Here is an 18,544-nt window from a genome sequence, read left to right on the forward strand (position 1 = left end):
AGATCTGGGGTCCCCCCAACCCTTCAAGGCCGTGGAGAGGCGAAGGGACCCCCCTGCAGGTGCCGCCACCTCGGGGACCCCCCGAGAGCCCCTCCCCAAATCCAGCCGCTTCCCGGCCCTGCTGTGCCGCCTCCTGCCATTGTCACCACAAGGGGGACATGGCGGTGGGATGGGGACGGCGCTGATGGCAGAGGGTCCCGGGGTTGGGGGGAGTGTGATCTGCCCCCCTAAAATGCGCACGACACCGTCCTGGCCCCATGGGCACCACTGGCTCCCGCCGTCTCACCGGCCTCCTGCAGGGACTTGGACCGCCGGGATTGTCCCTCCGTGTCCCCAGGACACCTTGGGGGTCCCCTGGAGTCTGTGGGGCCCCCACAGAGGTGTTTGTGGGGTACAGACCCACAGGAATATGGGGGGACAGGAGGGTCACCCCCAGGGGGCCGCAGCCATGACCCTGCTCTGGCCACTTTTGGGGCACAGGGGTCCCTGAGCCCCACAACTCTGCACCCCCCATGTCCCTGTCCCAAACTGGGTCCATCGTGGGGGTCCCCTCGGGACCTGAAACTCCCCCAGCCCCGCCCTTGCAGCTCCCCGGGGGGCTCATGGTGTCCCCTGTGTCCCCCCCCCCCCCCATCTCCCTTTGCCATCACTGCTGGTTTGGGGGGGACAAGGTGCAGGGAGGACAGTGACACCGTGGGGACAGTGACAATGACACTGTGGGGACAGTGACACCGTGGGGACAATGACACCGTGGGGACAGTGACAATGACACCGTGGGGACAGTGACACCGTGGGGACAGTGACAATGACACCGTGGGGACAGTGACACCGTGGGGACAATGACACCGTGGGGACAGTGACAATGACACCGTGGGGACAGTGACACCGTGGGGACAATGACACCATGGGGACAGTGACAGTGACACTGTGGGGACAGTGACACCGTGGGGACAGTGACAATGACACCGTGGGGACAGTGACAGTGACACCGTGGGGACAGTGACACCGTGGGGACAGTGACACCGTGGGGACAGTGACAATGACACCGTGGGGACAGTGACACCGTGGGGACAGTGACACCGTGCGGACAGTGACAATGACACTGTGGGGACAGTGACACCGTGGGGACAGTGACACTGTGGGGACAGTGACAATGACACTGTGGGGACAGTGACACTGTGGGGACAGTGACAGTGACACCGTGGGGACAGTGACACCGTGGGGACAATGACACCATGGGGACAGTGACAGTGACACTGTGGGGACAGTGACACTGTGGGGACGATGGTGGCTGGGATGTGAGCGGCCCCTTTTATGGGTGGGGCCCTGCGGGCTCCCCAGAGCAAACCCATCCCTGTACCCAGTCTGACCCCACATCCCTGACCCCACATCCCCTTGGGGACAACGTGGGGGCGCAGCCCTGTGTGCCAGCCGTGCCTCGGTTCCCCCCTGTGCCAGCCGTGCCTCAGTTTCCCCGTGTGCCAGCCGTGCCTCAGTTTCCCCCTGTGCCAGCCGTGCCTCGGTTCCCCCCTGTGCCAGCCGTGCCTCAGTTTCCCCGTGTGCCAGCCGTGCCTCAGTTTCCCCCTGTGCCAGCCGTGCCTCAGTTTCCCCGTGTGCCAGCCGTGCCCCAGTTTCCCCGTGTGCCAGAGACAGGAAGAGCCCGGTGCCCACACGGCCATTCCCGATGGCCCTTTTATTGCTCAGCCCAAGCCCACGGAGCCCCTCAGGTGCACGTCGAACTTGACCTTGGGCCGGAAGCGCCGGATCTTGCCCAGGAAGCGCCCGAAGCGGCCGCGCTGGATCAGAACCGGCTGCCGGAGGGATGGGGGTCAGGGGGTCAGGGGGTGCGGGACCCCCCCTTCCTTGGGAGCACACCGGGACCCCACCCAGGACCCCATAGCAGGGACCCCACCCCCAGGATCCCACCCAGGACCCCATAGCAGGGACCCCACCCCCAGGATCCCACCCAGGACCCCATAGCAGGGACCCCACCTCCAGAATCCCACCCAGGACCCCATAGCAGGGACCCTACCCCCAGAATCCCACCCAGGACCCCACACCAGAGCCCCCACTCGTGTCCCCGCACCAAGGACCCCACACCTGGGACATTTGGGACCCTAAATCCAGAATCCAACACTAGGGACCCCACCCATGTCCCCACACCCAGGCCCCACGCAGGATCCAACATCTGGGACCCCACACCCAGCACCTGCCGGGTCACTGCACCCAGGACTCCCCCGGGGCCCTGCACCCCACACCCATGGGCCCCGCCCCATGGACTCTGCACCCAAATTCCCCACCCAGGACCCCACACCTGCGACACCCCACCCAGACCTGCGAGCTCCCCAGGACCCCCCACCCTCCATCGCGGGGGACGGAGCCATCGGGGTGTCCCTTTTAGGGGATGCGGGGCAGGGGGAGGGACCCTCCCACCTCACCCCACCCACGGGTGCCCCCCGGGCCCCCCCCACTCACGTCGGAGGAGGCGTCGAAGCAGCGCAGGTCGATCTCGGGGGAGCTCTGCAGGAGCTGCACCGACCCCGAGCATTCCTTGATGACCTGCGGGGACACGGGGACACGCGGTGTCACCCCGGGGATGGCACCGGGCCCCCGTGTCCCCCTTCCTCCCGCTCCTCCTCCTCCTCCTCCTCCTCCTCCTCCTCCTCCTCACCCCGTTCTCCTTGAAGTCGCAGTCGTCGGGGTTGACGTGGGCGCTGGCGGCGCAGTCCGTCTCCATCATGCTGAAGTTGAGTCCCTGCAGCGAGCTCAGCTCCACGCCCTGGGGACACGCGTGGGCAGCGGGGTCACGAGCGGGAGGGGACAGGAGCAGAGGGGTCACGAGTGGGGGGTGTCCGGTGGGGGTGTCACTGGTAGGGGGTCACCAGTGGGGCGGCAATCGCTGGCGCGGGCTCAGCGCTGAGCGCTCACGGGGTGGGGACCGTGAGGGGTGTGAAGGGAGTGTCAGAAATGGGGAGGTCACGAGTGGGGTGACACTGCCCGGGCGGGGCGTAGGGGTGGGCACTGTGCACCCCGAGTAGGGTACCACGAGTGGGGGGGACAGGAACAGCGGGTCACGAGTGAGTGGAGTGGGTCACTCGCGGGGGGGACTCACTGGGGGGGGCTCAGGGGTTGGACTTGAGCAGCCCAAATCAGGAGTCATGAGTGGGGGATCACGAATAGGGGGTCCCGAGTGGGGGGCACTCACCGGAGCGGACTCAGGGTCGGGTTGGGCAGCCCAGGTCAGGCACCACGAGTAGGGGATCACAAATAGGGCATCCCGAGTGGGGTGGGGGTGTCACCCGTGGGGGGGTCCCGAGTGGGGGGCACTCACCGGGGCGGGCTCGGGCTCCGCGCTGAGCAGCCTGAAGGCGTTCTGCACCTCGGGGCGCTGGTTGTAGGAATCCACGGCCTGGGCCAGCACCTGCGTGTAGGCGAGGGGCGCCGGGGCGGGGAGGGCGCAGGCCCCCCCCAGCACCGCCAGCACCAGCACCCACGAGCTCGGCATCGCTGTCCCCACGGCCACCCCCGGGCTCCTTTTATCCCGCACGGGAGGTCGGGGACCCGCCCCGGGGCTCGGCTCCCCCCCTTGGGAAAGGCCCGGCCCCATCCCGCAGAGCGGCCGTTGTTTGGGGGGGACACGCGGGGCGGGGGGGGCCCAGTGTGTCCCCGTGGATGGGCGGTGGCATCTGACCCCCTCGGGGTCCCCACCCTTGGGAGCCCCTTGGCTGGGCACGGGGGGATTTGGGGCGCAGGCCCCCTCGGGGGGGCACAGGGGACACGTTGCCCGTGTCAGGTTGGTGCCCGCGGGGTTGCACAACCCCAAACTTGCCCCATCGCTGTTGCCCAAGGCCGAGGGTGCCCCCCGGGTCCCCCAAACTGTCACCCCCATACACGCACACGTCCGAAATCTCTTTATTCCAGCTCCGTTGGGGACAGGGCGCGGCCGGACGGTCCCCGCAGGGACGCGTTGGGAGGGGGCCGGGGCCGCGGGGAGGAGGAGGAGGATGAGGAGGAGGATGAGGAGGAGGATGAGGAGGAGGATGAGGAGGAGGATGAGGAGGAGGATGAGGAGGAGGATGAGGAGGAGGATGAGGAGGATGAATGACCTGGGTTGGTGCCAGGGGAGCGGGGTTGGGCGCTGCCATCGGGCTGCTGCGGGGAGAAATAAAGTGGGTTTTCACTCCAGAGCCAACAAACCCCCCAAAGTGAGGGGGACACGCGTCCCACCCCCGGCACGGGCTCCCGGCGCCCTCACCGGCTCCCGGCCGCACTCCACCATCGAGAGCGGCACGTCGGGCAGGAAGGTGAACACGGACACCTGGGCCGAGCAGCGCTGCACCTGGGGACAGAGCGGCCTCAGCACCCCGGGGACCCCCCGCGCCCCCCGGTTCGGAGGTCCCGCCCCACGCTCACCCTGCCCGGGCGGCCCCGGCAGCCGCGGGGGTCCGGGGGGGGCCGGGGGCAGGGCGGCTGCCGGGCCGTGAAGTTGATGCTGAAGTGGGTTCCCCAGTCGAAGCTCTGCCGGGAGAAAAGCTCCGTGGGGACCCGCACGGGACGGGTGCCGGAACCGGGAGCACCCCCCGCACCCGCACCCCTTTTCCTACCGTCCTGGCGACTCCCAGCAGCCGCAGCAGCCGCAGCTCCTGCCCGTGCGTCTCCAGCACGGAGCGCGCCAGCTCGCGGGGCGCGGGCACGGCCGCGGGCACGGCCGGGGGCACGGCGGCGCCCGCCGCCAGCAGCACGGCCCCGAGCACCAGCGCCATGCGGGCGGCACGGCCGGGAATGAGCCCGGGATCGGCCCCGGGCTCGGGCTCGGCCCGGCTCCAGGATAAACAGCGGCCCCCGTGCCGCGGGAAGGGATCGGGTTGCCGATGTTTTCCTTGGCCCGGTGCCGCGGGGGGAAGCGCGCCTGGACCTGCAGGAGATGCGGCGATGCTGGAGCGCGGCAGGGCCGATCCCCCATCCGTGGCCCCTTCCCTGTGCCTGCTCCCAGTTTCTTGGCACGCTGGTCCCACCGAGATCCTGCTCCTCCCGAGCCGGGAGCGACAGCATCCTCCTGGTTCCCACAGAGAAAAGAAGCAGGAGCCCTCTGCCCTCTCCCAATTTCTTTATGCTATTTTTGGTTTTTAAGATCCCTCTCACCCTGCTCAGATTCATCCAAACACCCCATGCCCAGGTGTTCCTTGGATTCAGGAACACAGGGTTTGGCGAGCACTGCACTGTGTGGATCCCGCTCTCCCAGTTTGCCTTCCCTGGGTGAGCGAGTCTCATTTCCCCAAAATTCAGTCTTTTCCTGTCGCCTTTGGAGCCAGGAGCTCCCCTTTCTCTTTGCTTCATTCACAATGGAAAAGCAGAGATCCCTGGGGAAGGAGTCCCAGGAAGCACATCTGGGAGATACCTGAGTCTCCCGGGATCACCGTGCCTGGGAGCAGCGCTCTGGAAGCCCAGGGGCCATCGACAGCCCCGGTGTCAGGGAGCTGCTGCTCTTCCAAGGGTATTTGATCCAATATTCCCATTCTTATGGACACAAGCCCCAGGTGGGAGATGGTGGGAGGGAGAAGGGATAATGGAAGACCAGGAGAGCAGCTCATCAGAGCCTCCTCTGCCCATGGAGATGGTCAGGATGGGTCTTGGAGAAGAGAAGATGCCACAAGCAACAACTTCATTCTGATCCAAGTATTCCTGTTTTTTCTTTTTGTTCTTTTTTAAAGTCTGAGCAGCACAGAAAAGTCCAAAGGATTCCCATTCCTGGGAAGCCAGCAGTGGATAGGTGTGGAAGAAATGGATATGTGCTGATAGATCACATTTATAGCCAGATATGCTCATTATAGACCCTAAAATATACACAGTACCCCAGTATAGACATCCACATGTACAGCCAGAGTCAATCCCAGGGATGCTGGGGAGCAGGAATGGACACGGGGAGCGGGGCTGGGGGGCACATCCCGCTCCTCCCAGCTCCCAGCCCCTCGGAACGCCAGGATGGGGCCGGACCCAGGGGGAGATCCCCATTCCCCAGCAGCTGGGATCAGGTCACATTCCTGCTGCCTGGCCCTGCCTGCCCGGAGGAGGTATGGCTGTGCCCAGGATGGCACGGGAAGAGCCGGGCACGGAGAGCTCCGGGGGGATGGTGGATCACGGATCATGCAGGAGGAGGGCTGAAGGGCTGACACAGGGAAGGTGCTGCCAGGCAGCTCTTTGGCTCTGCCAGCATTCCAAAGTTTCCTGGCACAAAACCCACGGCAAAGACCTTTCCCAGCAGAGCATGACAAACTCATGACGTGTTTTCCTTGCTTCTCCTAAAATATCCCGGCCTTTCTGCTACAGCTGCCTCTTAGCCTTGGAAAATACCTTGATATTTAATTTAAAGGACATCCTGATAATCTACTTCCCATTTTGAAACCCTCAGGCTGTTGCCTGGAGTCGTTTCCATCCATCCTTCTCCAGAGCTTGCCCAAACGATCCTGGTTTAACCGACCTTTTCTTCTTCCTGGTTTCTCCATCCTGTGGCTCTTGTGGAGAAGTTTTCCACATCAAGCTGAGAAAAACACGAGAAACTGGGGGGGGGGGGGGGAGGTCTTGTCTAAGAAGCTCCTGGAAGCAACAGCGCCGTGTTTGTCGCATTTGGAGACCCCCTCTGTGTGACCAGGACCCCCCAAATCGCTGCTGACACCCCTGGAGGGGCTCAGGTGGTTTTGCTGCTCCAGAAGATGCCAACGGATTTTCCAAGTCCTTGAAGTGGCTGTTTTTATGTCACAATGAAGCCTGTCCCCCTCCCTCACCCCACAACGGTGCTTCCCAAAGGCGCAACCGCAGGAAAACCAACGAGGGATGGATGGACGGATGGATGGATCTGCTCGGCCACGGCTCCGGGGGAGGCCGAGGAGTCTTTGCTCGCACATAAACTCACCATATTTGACCTTTCAGGACCTTCAGCCCAAAAAGTTACAGGTGGGGGATTACTCTGTCAAGTTCCTTTGCGTTTGGATCGAGCACCTGGAAATCGTGGCACGCTCGCTGACGACGAGATGCCCCCAAAATCCCCCGCGTCAGATGGTGAGGAGCGGCACGCAGCCCACGCCCACCCCGCCCTCGTGGCACACCATGGGCGCCATGAACGTCCAGCGGTTGGTCTCGGGGTCGTACATCTCCACGGAGCTGAGGTTGGACTGGCCGTCGTAGCCGCCCACGGCGTAGAGCCGGCCGCAGTTGGCCACGAGGGACACGCGGCTGCGGCGGGTGTTCATGGGCACGATCAGGTACCACTGGTCGGCCATGGAGCTGTAGACCTCGGCGGCGCTCAGGAAGCCGGAGCCGTCGTAGCCGCCGCACACGAACATGCGGCTGCCCAGCGCGGCCGCGCCGTGCCGGCACCGCTTGTTCAGCATGGGCGACACCGCGTGCCAGCTGGACGTGTGAGGGTTGTAGTATTCCACCTGGGATGGAGCACAGCGGGAGTTAGGGATGCTGCCCTGGGAATCAGCCTGTGACAGTCTCCCGCTGTGGCACCTCCAAACTGGGGGTAGTTTTGGGTTGCTCGTGACAAGGCAGTGAGGGGCTTCCCAGGGAAGGGAACGGGGCTGGGGAAGGGTTTGGAGTGCCAGGAGCAGCTGGGGGAGCTGAGAGGGCTGAACTGCCTTCAGTTAAAAGTTCAGCTGCTATGGGATTGTGCCTGAAGGGTTTGGGTTAGAAGAGACCTTAAAGCTCATCCAGTGCCACCCCTGCCATGGGCAGGGACACCTCCCACTGTCCAGGCTGCTCCCAGCCCTGTCCAGCCTGGCCTTGGGCACTGCCAGGGATCCAGGGGCAGCCACAGCTGCTCTGGGCACCCTGTGCCAGGGCCTGCCCACTCTCCCAGCCAGCAATTCCCAATTCCCAATATCCCATCCATCGCTGCCCTCTGGCACTGGGAAGCCATTCCCTGGCTCCTGTCCCTCCAGGCCTTGTCCCCAGTCCCTCTCCAGCTCTCCTGGAGCCCCTTTGGGCCCTGCCAGGGGCTCTGAGCTCTCCCTGTGTCCGTCCCTTCTCTCCCAGCCTGGCTCCATATCCGAGGGGCTCCAACCCTCAGAACACCTCCACGACCCCAAGCAGGTAGAGTCACTTCTGTTCCACCTCAGGTTTTTCGGTCATGGGTGGAAGTGACACAATTCGGTGGCGCAAGCACTTGGGGCCGTTTGGGTGCACAGGGAAAGGACACGGAGCCTTCCAGCCCCAGCCTGAGGTGCAGTGGATGAGCCCCAGCCCAGGGCCTTACACTGTTGAAGATCTGGAGCCCGTCGTGCCCTCCGGACACGTAGATCCGGCCCTCGAACACGGTGACTCCGGCAGCGCTGCGGTTGGAGCTCATGGGGGTCACTGCTGTCCACCTGGGAGGGAGAGGGGAGAGATCAGCAAGACTCCCACAGATTATTCCGTGGTTTTCTAGTGCTGGATTCCACCAACTCTCCTTTCCCCACTCTTATTCAAACCATTCTCACAGCCCAGATGCCCAGCGGTGCCAGGGCACGGAACACCGGAGGAGAAGCTCCTGGGAAAGCTCTGGGACATGAAGGGCTCTTACTTGTTTGTTTCTGGAGAGTAGGACTCCACGGAGTTGAGGGATGAGTTTCCATCGTATCCACCGCACACGTAGATCTGCCCATCCAGCACCACCGTTCCCATGGCGCTGCAAGGAACAGCGGGGCCCCGTGAGATGGCTGGGGGTGCTGTCACCCTGTCCCCAACACTGTGACCCTGCACACTCTGCCTGTGTCATCCCACCAAACCGCCTTTGCCCTGGATTCACCTGCACACTGCTCAGTCCCACCCGAACTCTGAGCTCACAAAGCGGAAAGGTGCTCACGGCAGGAGCACCTTGAATCCCAGCTTTGGATTTGGGCCCATCACGACAAAAAAAAAAAAAGACACTGAGGGGCTGGAGTGTGTCCAGAGAAGGGAATGGAGCTGGGGAAGGGGCTGGAGCACCAGGAGCGGCTAAGGGAGCTCCAGAGGTACCTGGTGAGGGGCACATACATCTTCCACCCCTGTCCTGGGCAGCTGTGCCAGGGCTGGGCTGCCCTTTCCAGGAGCAATTTTCCCTATATCCAACCTGACCTTCCCCTGGCACAGCTTGAGACCATTTCCTCTTCTCCTGTCCTTGTTCCCTGGCAGCAGAGGCCAGCCCCCCCTCGGCTGCACCAGAAACTAACCACGGAAATCCCAGCTGCTTCCACACTGCCCCACTCCTCCTTTCCCATTTCCACCCCCCCCCCCCCATCCTGCTGGGCACCCACTCCCCCACTCTTCCTCCAACCTCCTTTTTCCCTGCTTTTCCAGAGCTCTCTTCCCTGTGAGCTGCACGTACCTCCTCTTGCTGTTCATGCTTTCCACTTTGGACCAGGAGTCGGTGTCTGGGTTGTAAACCTCCACGGTGCTGAGCCTCAGCTGGCCGTCGTAGCCGCCGATGGCGTAGAGCAGCCCGTTGACCACGGCCACGCCGACGCGGCTCCGCGCCGTGGCCATGGGCTGGCACTTCTCCCAGCGGTTGGCAATGGGATCAAACACCTCCACCACGTTCAGAGAGTCGCCTGCATAGAAATTTGCTACTCAAATTAAAAGAGGGAGACCTGATGAAGCCCTGGGATAGGGAGCGGGGTGGAGGGGTAATGGGGTGCTGCTGTGATCCTAAAGATGGGGTTGGCATGGGGAACCATGTTTAGGAAAACATCTGGGAAAAACATTTTACCTGCTAGGGTGGGATGGCATCTAAAGGGACCTGGACAAGCTCAAAGAGTGGGAAGCTCATGAGGTTCAACAAGGCCAAGTGCAAAGTGCTGCACCTGGGTCGGGGCAAGAAATTCTGCCCTGAGAGGGTGGGCAGGCCCTGGCACAGGGTGCCCAGAGCAGCTGTGGCTGCCCCTGGATCCCTGGCAGTGTCCAAGGCCAGGCTGGATGGGGCTTGGAGCAGCCTGGGACAGTGGGAGGTGTCCCTGCCCATGGCAGGGGTGGGAGTGGGATGATCCTTAAGGTCCCTTCCAACCCAGCCCATTCTGGGATTCTCTGTCCTATCCTGGGGTCTCACATCCCATTCCAGCCTACCTGCTCCCACAGAGACATTTCCCAGCCAGATATCCCTGCTCTCCCACAGAGCTCCTGCTCTGAACAATTCCCATTGTTCCCACACTCAGAACCATCAGGGAACATTTCCAAGAGCTCTCCCGTGCTCTGCACCAGGAGCCCCGACAAGTTCCCTCTGTGGAAGTGGCACCTCCACTGTCCTCCGAGGGGCAGCAGAGACCTGCAAGTCCCATCTGTGCTGTCGCTGCTTCCCGGGAACGCAGCTCCTCCACAGAAGGTTTGTCCTTGACCATTCTCTCTTCCCTTTTTACAGCACGGTGAGGCTCATGGCACCACGGTATTGTGATCCCACAACGTTGTGGAGATCCCTGCAAGTCCTGCTTGGGGCTTCAGGCAAGGACACCATCCTCAAAGTCTTAAACATCCTGAATAAGCCTCACCTCGGCAGGATTTAGATGGAAGACGTTAAACTATGGGCACAACCACCCCGAGGGTTTCACTGGAAGGGTCGAAGTGCTGCATGGAGGAGGAGAAACTGCTCCACGCTTCCACAGGGGGGAATTCCAGCATCCCACCCAGCCCCTGGCGGTCTTTCCACTGCAAGGTACCTGCTGAGTTGAGTCCCCCCACGGCATAAATCAGCCCCGCGATGGACGTGCAGCACCGCGGCCGCGTCTTGAACGCCGGGAGGTGCGGCCGGCGCTCTGGCATGAGGTGATAATCCTTGGCTTCGTCAACCAGATCCCTGGAATCCAATCAGGGAATCATTCAAGAGGAGATCTGACTGTCTGGAGCCTGAGATTGAAGGATTTAGCTTTCCCATCCTGCTGCCTCCATGTCCCAGCCTCACCTGCACTTGTGGCAGCACCGGACCAGGTCATCCTGCTGCACGCGGTCCGTGAGGAACTGCGGCCGGCACAGGGGGAGCCGGATTTTGGACAGGAGCTCGGGCAGGAAGGGCTCCCTCTGGTCTCGGTCGTACCGGATCCAGGCCAAGGCAGCTTCAAACACCTGCCACGAGACAGGAGTGGGAAGTTGGGAGTTTTGGGGTTGTGCAAGTGGATGGGAAAGAAACGATATCAAATCTTGGAATGGTTTGGGTTGGAAGGAACCTCAAGGATCATCCAGTGCCACCCCTGCCATGGCAGGGACACCTCCCACTGTCCCAGGCTGCTCCCAGCCCCAATGTCCAGCCTGGCCTTGGGCACTGCCAGGGATCCAGGGGCAGCCACAGCTGCTCTGGGCACCCTGTGCCAGGGCCTGCCCACCCTCCCAGCCAGCAATTCCCAATTCCCAATCTCCCATCCATCCCTGCCCTCTGGCACTGGGAAGCCATTCCCTGTGTCCTGTCCCTCCGGGCCTTGTCCCCAGTCCCTCTGCAGCTCTCCTGGAGCCCCTTTAGGCCCTGCAAGAGGCTCTGAGCTCTCCCTGTGTCCTTCCCTTCTCCAGGGGAACATTCCCAGCTGTCCCAGCCTCTCCAAGAAGCTCCAAGAGGGAAAGAGGGAAAAAGGGAAAGAAACTCCATGCAGTTTCTTTCCCTGCCTCCAAGAATCCCGATCTGTGGTCCCGTGGGATGGGACATCCAGCAGAACTGTTTGCAGGGAGATGAGGGAGCTGCAAGGAGGATTTTGGCAGAGGAGGTGGCACAGAACACAAAACTGTGTTTTTTTAGTGACAGAAATCTGCAAACTGGGAAAGAAGACAGGGAGTGGTGCTGCTCCATGAGAAACCAGGAGACAGGTTTGATGACAGGGATCCATCTGTTCTCTCTGGATAACCACGCTGGAGATGCCTGGAGCTGAGCTGGTCTCTCCAGGCTCCATCCCACACACTGGAAGGGACAGACCTCTCCGAAGCACCACTGGATGACTCCAGCTACAAAAGGATCCCCGTGCCCTGGTCCCAGTTTGATTTGGGACACGCATTCCTGGGTTCACAGGACTCCTTGTTAAAGTTACTGCAACCTGTGTCATCCACCAGAACAAAATCATCAGCACTTTCTTGTATAGTGGCATCCGGAGTCTCTCCCAACACAATTCCCAAACTTTCCAGTGCAAAAATGCTTCTCCAACAGCACCACAGGGATTAAAAACCCCAAACCAACTTTTTTTCCACTCTACAGGGTGCCACTGGAATTTCTGAAAAGTGGGGCTGGCAGGTGCCAGGGCACGAGGAAACATCCCCAGGATGGACTCTTTGGATCCTACCTGCTCTGGGAAAAACAGAGTGAGAAATTCCTGGTATGATAGAGGAATGTGGCTGGAATGCGAGGCAGGTTCCCCTCCCTCCCTAAGCCTGATTAGCAAAGCACATTTTTACCCTGCAAGGAGGAGCTGGAGGTCTGCTCTGCCTTTGTCACCTCCTCTGGAGGCTCCTCAGGAAGAGCAGGATGGATTTCCAGGTTCGAGGACCGGCTCTGTTTTCCCTGCTCACCTCTTTCCCCCCAAAACCCCCTGACAGGAGAGCGCAGCCAGGTGGGATTCCAGCCCTTCTCCCAGGGAACAAGGGACAGGAGGAGAGGAAACAACCTCACATTGTGCCAGGGGAGGTTTAGGCAGGAATTTGAAAGATTCCTTCCCCAGAAGGGCTGTCCAGCCCTGGCACAGCTGCCCAGGGCAGGGGTGGCCTTGGCAGTGCTGGGGATGGTTGGACTTGATGGAGCCTGAAGGCTTTTCCAACCTCAATGATTCTGTGATCCTAAAAAAGCCCTGCTTTTCTTTTTTCCTAGGAACAAGTCAGTCTGGAGTAGGCCCAAGGAACCATCACCGCTCTGTCCAGCACCTCTGAATGTCCCCCCTGTGCCAGGACATCTCAGCTTCCCTCAGCCCAGCAATAGGATCATTCCCATTCCTACTCCCAAGCAACACACAACCCCTCGAGGTCAAAGTTTCCTCAAAGTTTCCTCAAAGTTTCCTACACCAGGCACCCACCTGCTCTTCGGACTTCACGTTGAGCTCATCCCTGGAAACGAGCTCCAGCACGTCCTCAAAGGGCAGGGCCAGGAACTCCTCGGACATGGAGACCTCCACGAAGTGCTGGTGGATGAAGCTGTTGGCAGCGTCGTAGAGCACCGTGCACATCATGGTCTCGGCAAACTGCCGGACACCCAGGCAGTTCTTGGGATGGAGCCTGGGAAAAGGGGAAGAGGAGAGCAACAGGAATGTCAGGTTAATGGAAGAGCAGCTGGGGCTGCCCCTGGATCCCTGGCAGTGCCCAAGGCCAGGCTGGACATTGGGGCTGGGAGCAGCCTGGGACAGTGGGAGGTGTCCCTGCCCATGGCAGGGGTGGGAATGGGATGGGCTTTAAGGTCCCTTCCAACCCAAACTATTCCAGGATTCTGGGAAGCACAGAAGCCTTGCAGGACATGCAGTGTAGTGAAAGCTGTGTCCTCACCAGTGGTGGCAGATTCCAGCTCACCCATGAGCTGATCTGCACAGAGAGCTCCAGGTGAATCCACAGCACAGCCAGAGGATGGAAAACACAAATGTCCCCTTGTCCCTGCCAAGGAGCCATTGGATAGATCCAGGTGGCTCTGGGAGCATCCACAGCTGCTCTGGCAATTCCAGCCCAGCCCCTCCCCACCCTCCCAGCCAGCAATTCCCAATTCCCAATCTCCCATCCAGCCCTGCCCTCTGGCACTGGGAAGCCATTCCCTGGCTCTTGTCCCTCCAGGCCTTGTCCCCAGTCCCTCTGCAGCTCTCCTGGAGCCCCTTTAGGCCCTGCAAGGGGCTCGGAGCTCTCCCTGTGTCCTTCCCTTCTCCAGGGGAACATTCCCAGCTCTCCCAGCCTGGCTCCAGAGCAGAGGGGCTCCAGCCCTGGAGCAGCTCTGGGGCCTCCTCTGGACTCTCTCCAGCAGCTCCAGGTCCTGGTGCTGTTGGGTGGGGAACTGTCACATGAGGGTGACTCTGAGGGCTCACACAGGGCTTGGTTACAACACAGCTGCCTAAAAATATCCCAATTCTCAATTCCACTTCAGATGAAGAGCTCAGTGTCCATGTCCCAGCTCCCAGGGTGGCCAGAATCCACTAATTTTTAGTTATTAACCAAACTGGCAGCTGTGCACTCAAATCCAGGACTTCACTTAGGACACCTGGCTGCTCCTGGTGGATTTGGGAGGATTTTGGTAGCCAATCCCTGTACTTGGTGGGTGTGTTTGACATCATACCACTGAGCACCCTGAGCAGCTGCAGAGAAGCCAGGCTGGGAAAACTGAACACGTCAGGCTCCCTGGCACGGGCTGAGAATCCATGTGGTACGTGGACAAGGAGTATCCCAGCTTTCCATTTCCAGACCCTGCTGCTGGAACAGCCTCGCAGCCAAACACCAGCGAGGAAATTGAAAAACCTGGGACCAATTTAAGGCTCTGCCACAGTTTCCTGTCCAGCTCCTGGGCTGAGGCGCGGTGTTCCTCCCCTTTAGCACACACAGCAGCAGGAAGGGCAACTGTGGATACAAAAATGCTGCTAGCGAGGATTTTCTTGCTGTTTTCTAAGTCCATGAGAGACTTTTCTCTCTCACAGAGATAGTGGCAGAGTTCTGTAAACAACCAAGCCACCTGCAACCTTGAAAAGTCTTGTTTATGGCACAGTAGGAAAATATTTTGACAATGGATGTTTTAGGATTTTGGCCAATCACCCCCAAGGGGAGGCTGATCCTTTGTCCAATTAGACTATGAAGAGAAAAGTTTATAAAAGAGTTTGTAAAATAATTAAATCAATCAATCTTGCTGCACAATTCCTGTCTGCTGGATCTTCTCTCCTCCTCCCTACGGCTGTGGGACACGGTGATGTACCCTAGGGCATTTTATTGGGCAGTTCCTGCCAGGATGGGTTCTCAAAAAGGGAGATGGTCCCTCAGTTTTGCTCTGGGTGTTAATTCCCATGGCTGGCCAAGGTCTTTTATTGTGTCCCAATGAAGGAGTGGTAAGTTATTCCGAAGGGAATGAGAATGGTAGGATAAGGGGGCATGGCTTCCCACTGCCAGAGGGCAGGGCTGGATGGGATATTGGGAATTGGGAATTGCTGGCTGGGAGGGTGGGGAGGGGCTGGGATGGAATTCCCAAAGAAGCTGTGGCTGCCCCTGGATCCCTGGCAGTGCCCAAGGCCAGGCTGGACATTGGGGCTGGGAGCAGCCTGGGACAGTGGATTGGGATGGGCTTTAAGGTCCCTCCCAACTCATTCTGTGATTCCATAACTCCACAGATGCCAAGTTTTGGGATGCACACTCCTCCTCCTCCTGCTAGAAGGACACATCTGCTCCTCCCAAGCCGGACACAGGTGCCTGACCCTCACTGCTGCTGGGGAGCAGCTGGAATGCCCCCGGAATCCCCCCAGGATCCCCCCAGGCGCATTCACCTCTCCCTGAGGAAGGTACAACAGGCGTCCTTGATGTTCTGCAGCTGAAGGAAGCTCGCCCCCATGAGCAGGGACTGCACATTCTGCTGGTCTATGGCCAGGTGACCGTTGTAGGCGAAGTTGATCAGAGCCTCCAGAGCACTAAAAACAGGGAGAAAGGGCAGAAACCCCACTGAATTCCAGCTGGGATAGCCCTGTGCCAGCAGCAGAACGCTCTGTGGGATCGTTCCCGCGGAGAGCAGCCTCTGAACCGCGCACACACCGCGCCAAGGCCCGCAGAGGCCTCGTGCTCCCTCGGGCTCTCCCTAGGGATGTCACCTGGGATCCATGCCCTGCATGACGATCTCCTCCTGCTTGCACTCCATCATGTCGTTGGTGAACATGGCGTGGAAGTACGGGATGGAGGCTGCCAGCACGATCCGGTGCGCGCTGAATTTATGGTCCCCGACCTAAAGGAGGGGCAAAAGGGAAGGAGAAGGGATCAGCACCACCCACGGCTCCAGGTGATTCCCTGCAGCACAGCTCCACCAGCATCCAAGGATTCAAGTCAGGTCTTTGCTCTGATTCCTTCTCTCAGAGCTTTTTTCCCTAATTTCCATGTCAACTTGGCTCATCCCAGTCCATGCCCACCCCAGCTTGTGCAGAACTGCCCTTTTTTCCTCTCTTAAGCCAAAATTTCCCGTTGGAGCTTTGTTTTATGGCCAAAGCAGCTGGCACAGCAGGGCCCTTCGCTCCAGGTTATCCAAGGAGTCCTTCTCTTCTCCTCTGCAAAACCCTCCCCCCACTTTCATCTCCAGACATGCTGTTTGGATTCAGGACTTCCATGATTCCCAACAGTGCCTCCCCTCTCCCTCCAGGCCTGGAGTGCTCAGAGCCAGCAAACACAAACTTGCAGAGGGTTTAGAAAGCAAAATTCCTGCCAGATGGAAAAAAAGGAGGAACTTTTGAAGAGCCTTGTCTCTGTCCTGGGCCTGAATCCCTGTCCATGCTGTCCTCTGTGCTTGGATAATGCTGCACAAATCCTGCTCTCCTGGATTTTGCAGCATTCCTAATTCCCAGAGCAAAATCAGGAAGCGAAATGGTCGTGACTATGACACCCTTCACATACATATTTATTTGCATGTGACTTTACAGGGATGAAGGTCTGTATGGATCCCTTCTCCTGACCCAAAACCACCTGGAAAACATCCCAGAGGCTCCAAGACTCGAGGTATCAGCAAAATCTTTGCCAGCCTCCTCCTGTGCACACAGCAGCATGGGGAATCTCTGGGAAAAGGAATCGGGACTGCAGGCCCAGGCTCCGTGAGGGGATGGAGCTCGAGGCCACATCCCTGGCCCTGGAGAGGGAGGAATGTTGGCTGAGCAGGTTCCCACCCCGACCTCACACAGAGAGCACAAACTCCAGCCTGGCCAGAGCTTTGAACAGCTTTAAAAATACAAAAAACACAGCAAATTTCACGAGGAAAGGCCAAACAGGGAAGTGATTCCAGAACCTGAGAGCCCACAGACCCTTCCCAGACCCCTGGGATTTTCATTCCCTCCCTCCCTGCCAGGTGAGCACACCTGGACTCTCGGTGGGTCTGAGGTGCTGCTCAGGACAGGGGAATCCCTGAGGACACTCAGCTGCTGGAGCTCTTGCTTTGGGAATTCCCAGTGGGAATGGCTGACACACGAGCAGCCACAGCCTGGTTGACCACGGTGACAAATTTGCTGCTTGGCCCGTCCACATTCCAGCCCGGAGGCTCAGGAACACCCGACCTGCTCGGCAACACCTCAGCAACTCGGGCAGTTCCCAGTCCATCCCTTCCCCATGGGTGAAGCCATCCCATCATCAGCTGCTCCTGGCCCAACCCACTGATTTCCCAGCAATGAATCCCATTATTGACACACCTTCATGCTGCTGCAAAACCCCTTCCTGAGTGCCTCAAACATCCCAAAACATAGAAAAACTCCATTTTTGCTTTTGCTGTTTCTGAAAGGTGAAAGAACAAGGCCTCCTCTTATCTCTAAAATTCCCTAAGGAATCACTCCACCTGCAACAATCCATTTGGTTTGTTTGGATGAGTGCTCCCGTTCAGGCTGAGTGTGCAAGAAAAGCAACATTTTACTTGACTTTCATTTCCCCCCAAGCCCAAGTTGCCAAAAATCACAACTGCCCAAATCTCATTTCAGCTCTTTAATAAATAAAGAGTGGTGCTAAAATTGAACAGGCACCTCTTAAAGTGAAACACCTGCTTCAAATGCACACAGCGACCTTCTATTTATAACCAAAATTATCTTTATAACTAAAGATAACAGGAATTTCAACACCAAGGTTATACTTACTCAAAACCTGAGCCTGTAGTGTGACCCAAGGAGGAGAAAAAGGCCCTTATTTCACAAAATAACTGTAAATTACAGAGCCCAGGTGGCAGCTCTGGGCCCCTTGTGACAAGAGTGACATTGAGGGGCTGGAGCGTGTCCAGGGAAGGGAACTGGAAAACTCCTGAGGGAGCTGGGAAAGGGGCTCAGCCTGGAGCAAAGGAGGCTCAGGGGGGACCTTGTGGCTCTGCACAAGTCCCTGACAGGAGGGGGCAGCCGGGGGGGTCGGGCTCTGCTGCCAGGGAACAGGGACAGGAGGAGAGGGAACGGCCTCAGGCTGGGCCAGGGCAGGCTCAGGGTGGATATTGGGAACATTCCTCCTGGAAAGGGGGGTCAGGCATTGAAGGGACAGCCCAGGGCACTGGTGGCTCCCCATTGCTGGAGGGATTTAACAGCCCTGTGGATGTGGCACCTGGGGACGTGGGGCAGGCGTGGCCTCGGCAGTGCTGGGGGATGGTTGGACTCCATGATCCAAGAGGCCTTTTCCAACCGAAACCATTCCATGATTCCATGCCCTCAGCTCCAGCACAAGAGATTCCAGCCCTGTCCAAGGGCTGAGAGGTCCCGCCAAGGTCCAGTTCCAGGGATGCATCTCGGTGACCTCACCCCTGAGGAGCTGCCACCAAACAGCCTCATTATCTCCAACAGCCCTGGTCCTTGCAAGGGCAAACATCCCCAGGCATCCTGCAAGATTCCTGCCGGGATAATGACAGCTGGGATGAAATCACCACCGGGATGGAATCCCTTGGGTCTGGGCAGTGCTGCCCTTCCAG

At 59.5% G+C, this 18,544-nt stretch overlaps 3 protein-coding genes across 3 annotated transcripts; all 3 read right to left on the reverse strand.

Moving 5' to 3' along the window:
- Positions 1-1,700: 1,700 nt before the first annotated feature.
- CAMP (cathelicidin antimicrobial peptide) lies at positions 1,701-3,891 on the reverse strand. Its single transcript, XM_032128280.1, has 4 exons — positions 3,332-3,891; positions 2,672-2,779; positions 2,476-2,559; positions 1,701-1,811 (listed from the first exon to the last, which is right to left on the reverse strand). Exons 1-4 carry the CDS (start codon positions 3,887-3,889, stop codon positions 1,701-1,703), a joined length of 861 nt encoding a protein of 286 aa, XP_031984171.1. The 5' UTR covers positions 3,890-3,891.
- A 5-nt stretch (positions 3,892-3,896) lies between these two features.
- LOC116453195 (uncharacterized protein DDB_G0271670-like) lies at positions 3,897-4,852 on the reverse strand. Its single transcript, XM_032128368.1, has 4 exons — positions 4,605-4,852; positions 4,414-4,518; positions 4,256-4,339; positions 3,897-4,152 (listed from the first exon to the last, which is right to left on the reverse strand). The coding sequence occupies exons 1-4, from the start codon at positions 4,761-4,763 to the stop codon at positions 3,913-3,915; spliced, it is 588 nt and encodes a 195-aa protein (XP_031984259.1). The 5' UTR covers positions 4,764-4,852; the 3' UTR covers positions 3,897-3,912.
- A 2,197-nt stretch (positions 4,853-7,049) lies between these two features.
- Positions 7,050-17,306, reverse strand: KLHL18 (kelch like family member 18). The gene is made up of 10 exons (XM_032101532.1): positions 17,301-17,306; positions 15,729-15,859; positions 15,411-15,551; positions 12,987-13,185; positions 10,907-11,067; positions 10,665-10,801; positions 9,344-9,566; positions 8,561-8,665; positions 8,255-8,366; positions 7,050-7,436 (listed from the first exon to the last, which is right to left on the reverse strand). Exons 1-10 carry the CDS (start codon positions 17,304-17,306, stop codon positions 7,050-7,052), a joined length of 1,602 nt encoding a protein of 533 aa, XP_031957423.1.
- Between the last annotated feature and the right edge of the window lie 1,238 nt (positions 17,307-18,544).

Source organism: Corvus moneduloides, chromosome 1 (assembly GCF_009650955.1).
Source record: "Corvus moneduloides isolate bCorMon1 chromosome 1, bCorMon1.pri, whole genome shotgun sequence".
Classification (NCBI taxonomy): domain Eukaryota; kingdom Metazoa; phylum Chordata; class Aves; order Passeriformes; family Corvidae; genus Corvus; species Corvus moneduloides.

Excerpts from the sequence above, each read along its gene's own strand:
- CAMP (XM_032128280.1), bottom strand. The coding sequence starts at position 3,889 with ATGGGGGTGACAGTTTGGGGGACCCGGGGGGCACCCTCGGCCTTGGGC. Across the intron at positions 2,780-3,331 it reads CGGAGCCCGAGCCCGCCCCG|GGCGTGGAGCTGAGCTCGCT; the intron begins GTGAGTGCCCCC and ends GCGTGTCCCCAG. Across the intron at positions 1,812-2,475 it reads GCTTCGACGCCTCCTCCGAC|CCGGTTCTGATCCAGCGCGG; the intron begins GTGAGTGGGGGG and ends TCCCTCCGGCAG.
- LOC116453195 (XM_032128368.1), bottom strand. The coding sequence starts at position 4,763 with ATGGCGCTGGTGCTCGGGGCCGTGCTGCTGGCGGCGGGCGCCGCCGTG. Across the intron at positions 4,519-4,604 it reads TGCTGGGAGTCGCCAGGACG|AGCTTCGACTGGGGAACCCA; the intron begins GTAGGAAAAGGG and ends TTCTCCCGGCAG. Across the intron at positions 4,153-4,255 it reads TGGAGTGCGGCCGGGAGCCG|CAGCCCGATGGCAGCGCCCA; the intron begins GTGAGGGCGCCG and ends TTCTCCCCGCAG.
- KLHL18 (XM_032101532.1), bottom strand. Across the intron at positions 11,068-12,986 it reads ACGTGAAGTCCGAAGAGCAG|GTGTTTGAAGCTGCCTTGGC; the intron begins GTGGGTGCCTGG and ends GTCTCGTGGCAG. Across the intron at positions 8,367-8,560 it reads TACTCTCCAGAAACAAACAA|GTGGACAGCAGTGACCCCCA; the intron begins GTAAGAGCCCTT and ends TCTCCCTCCCAG.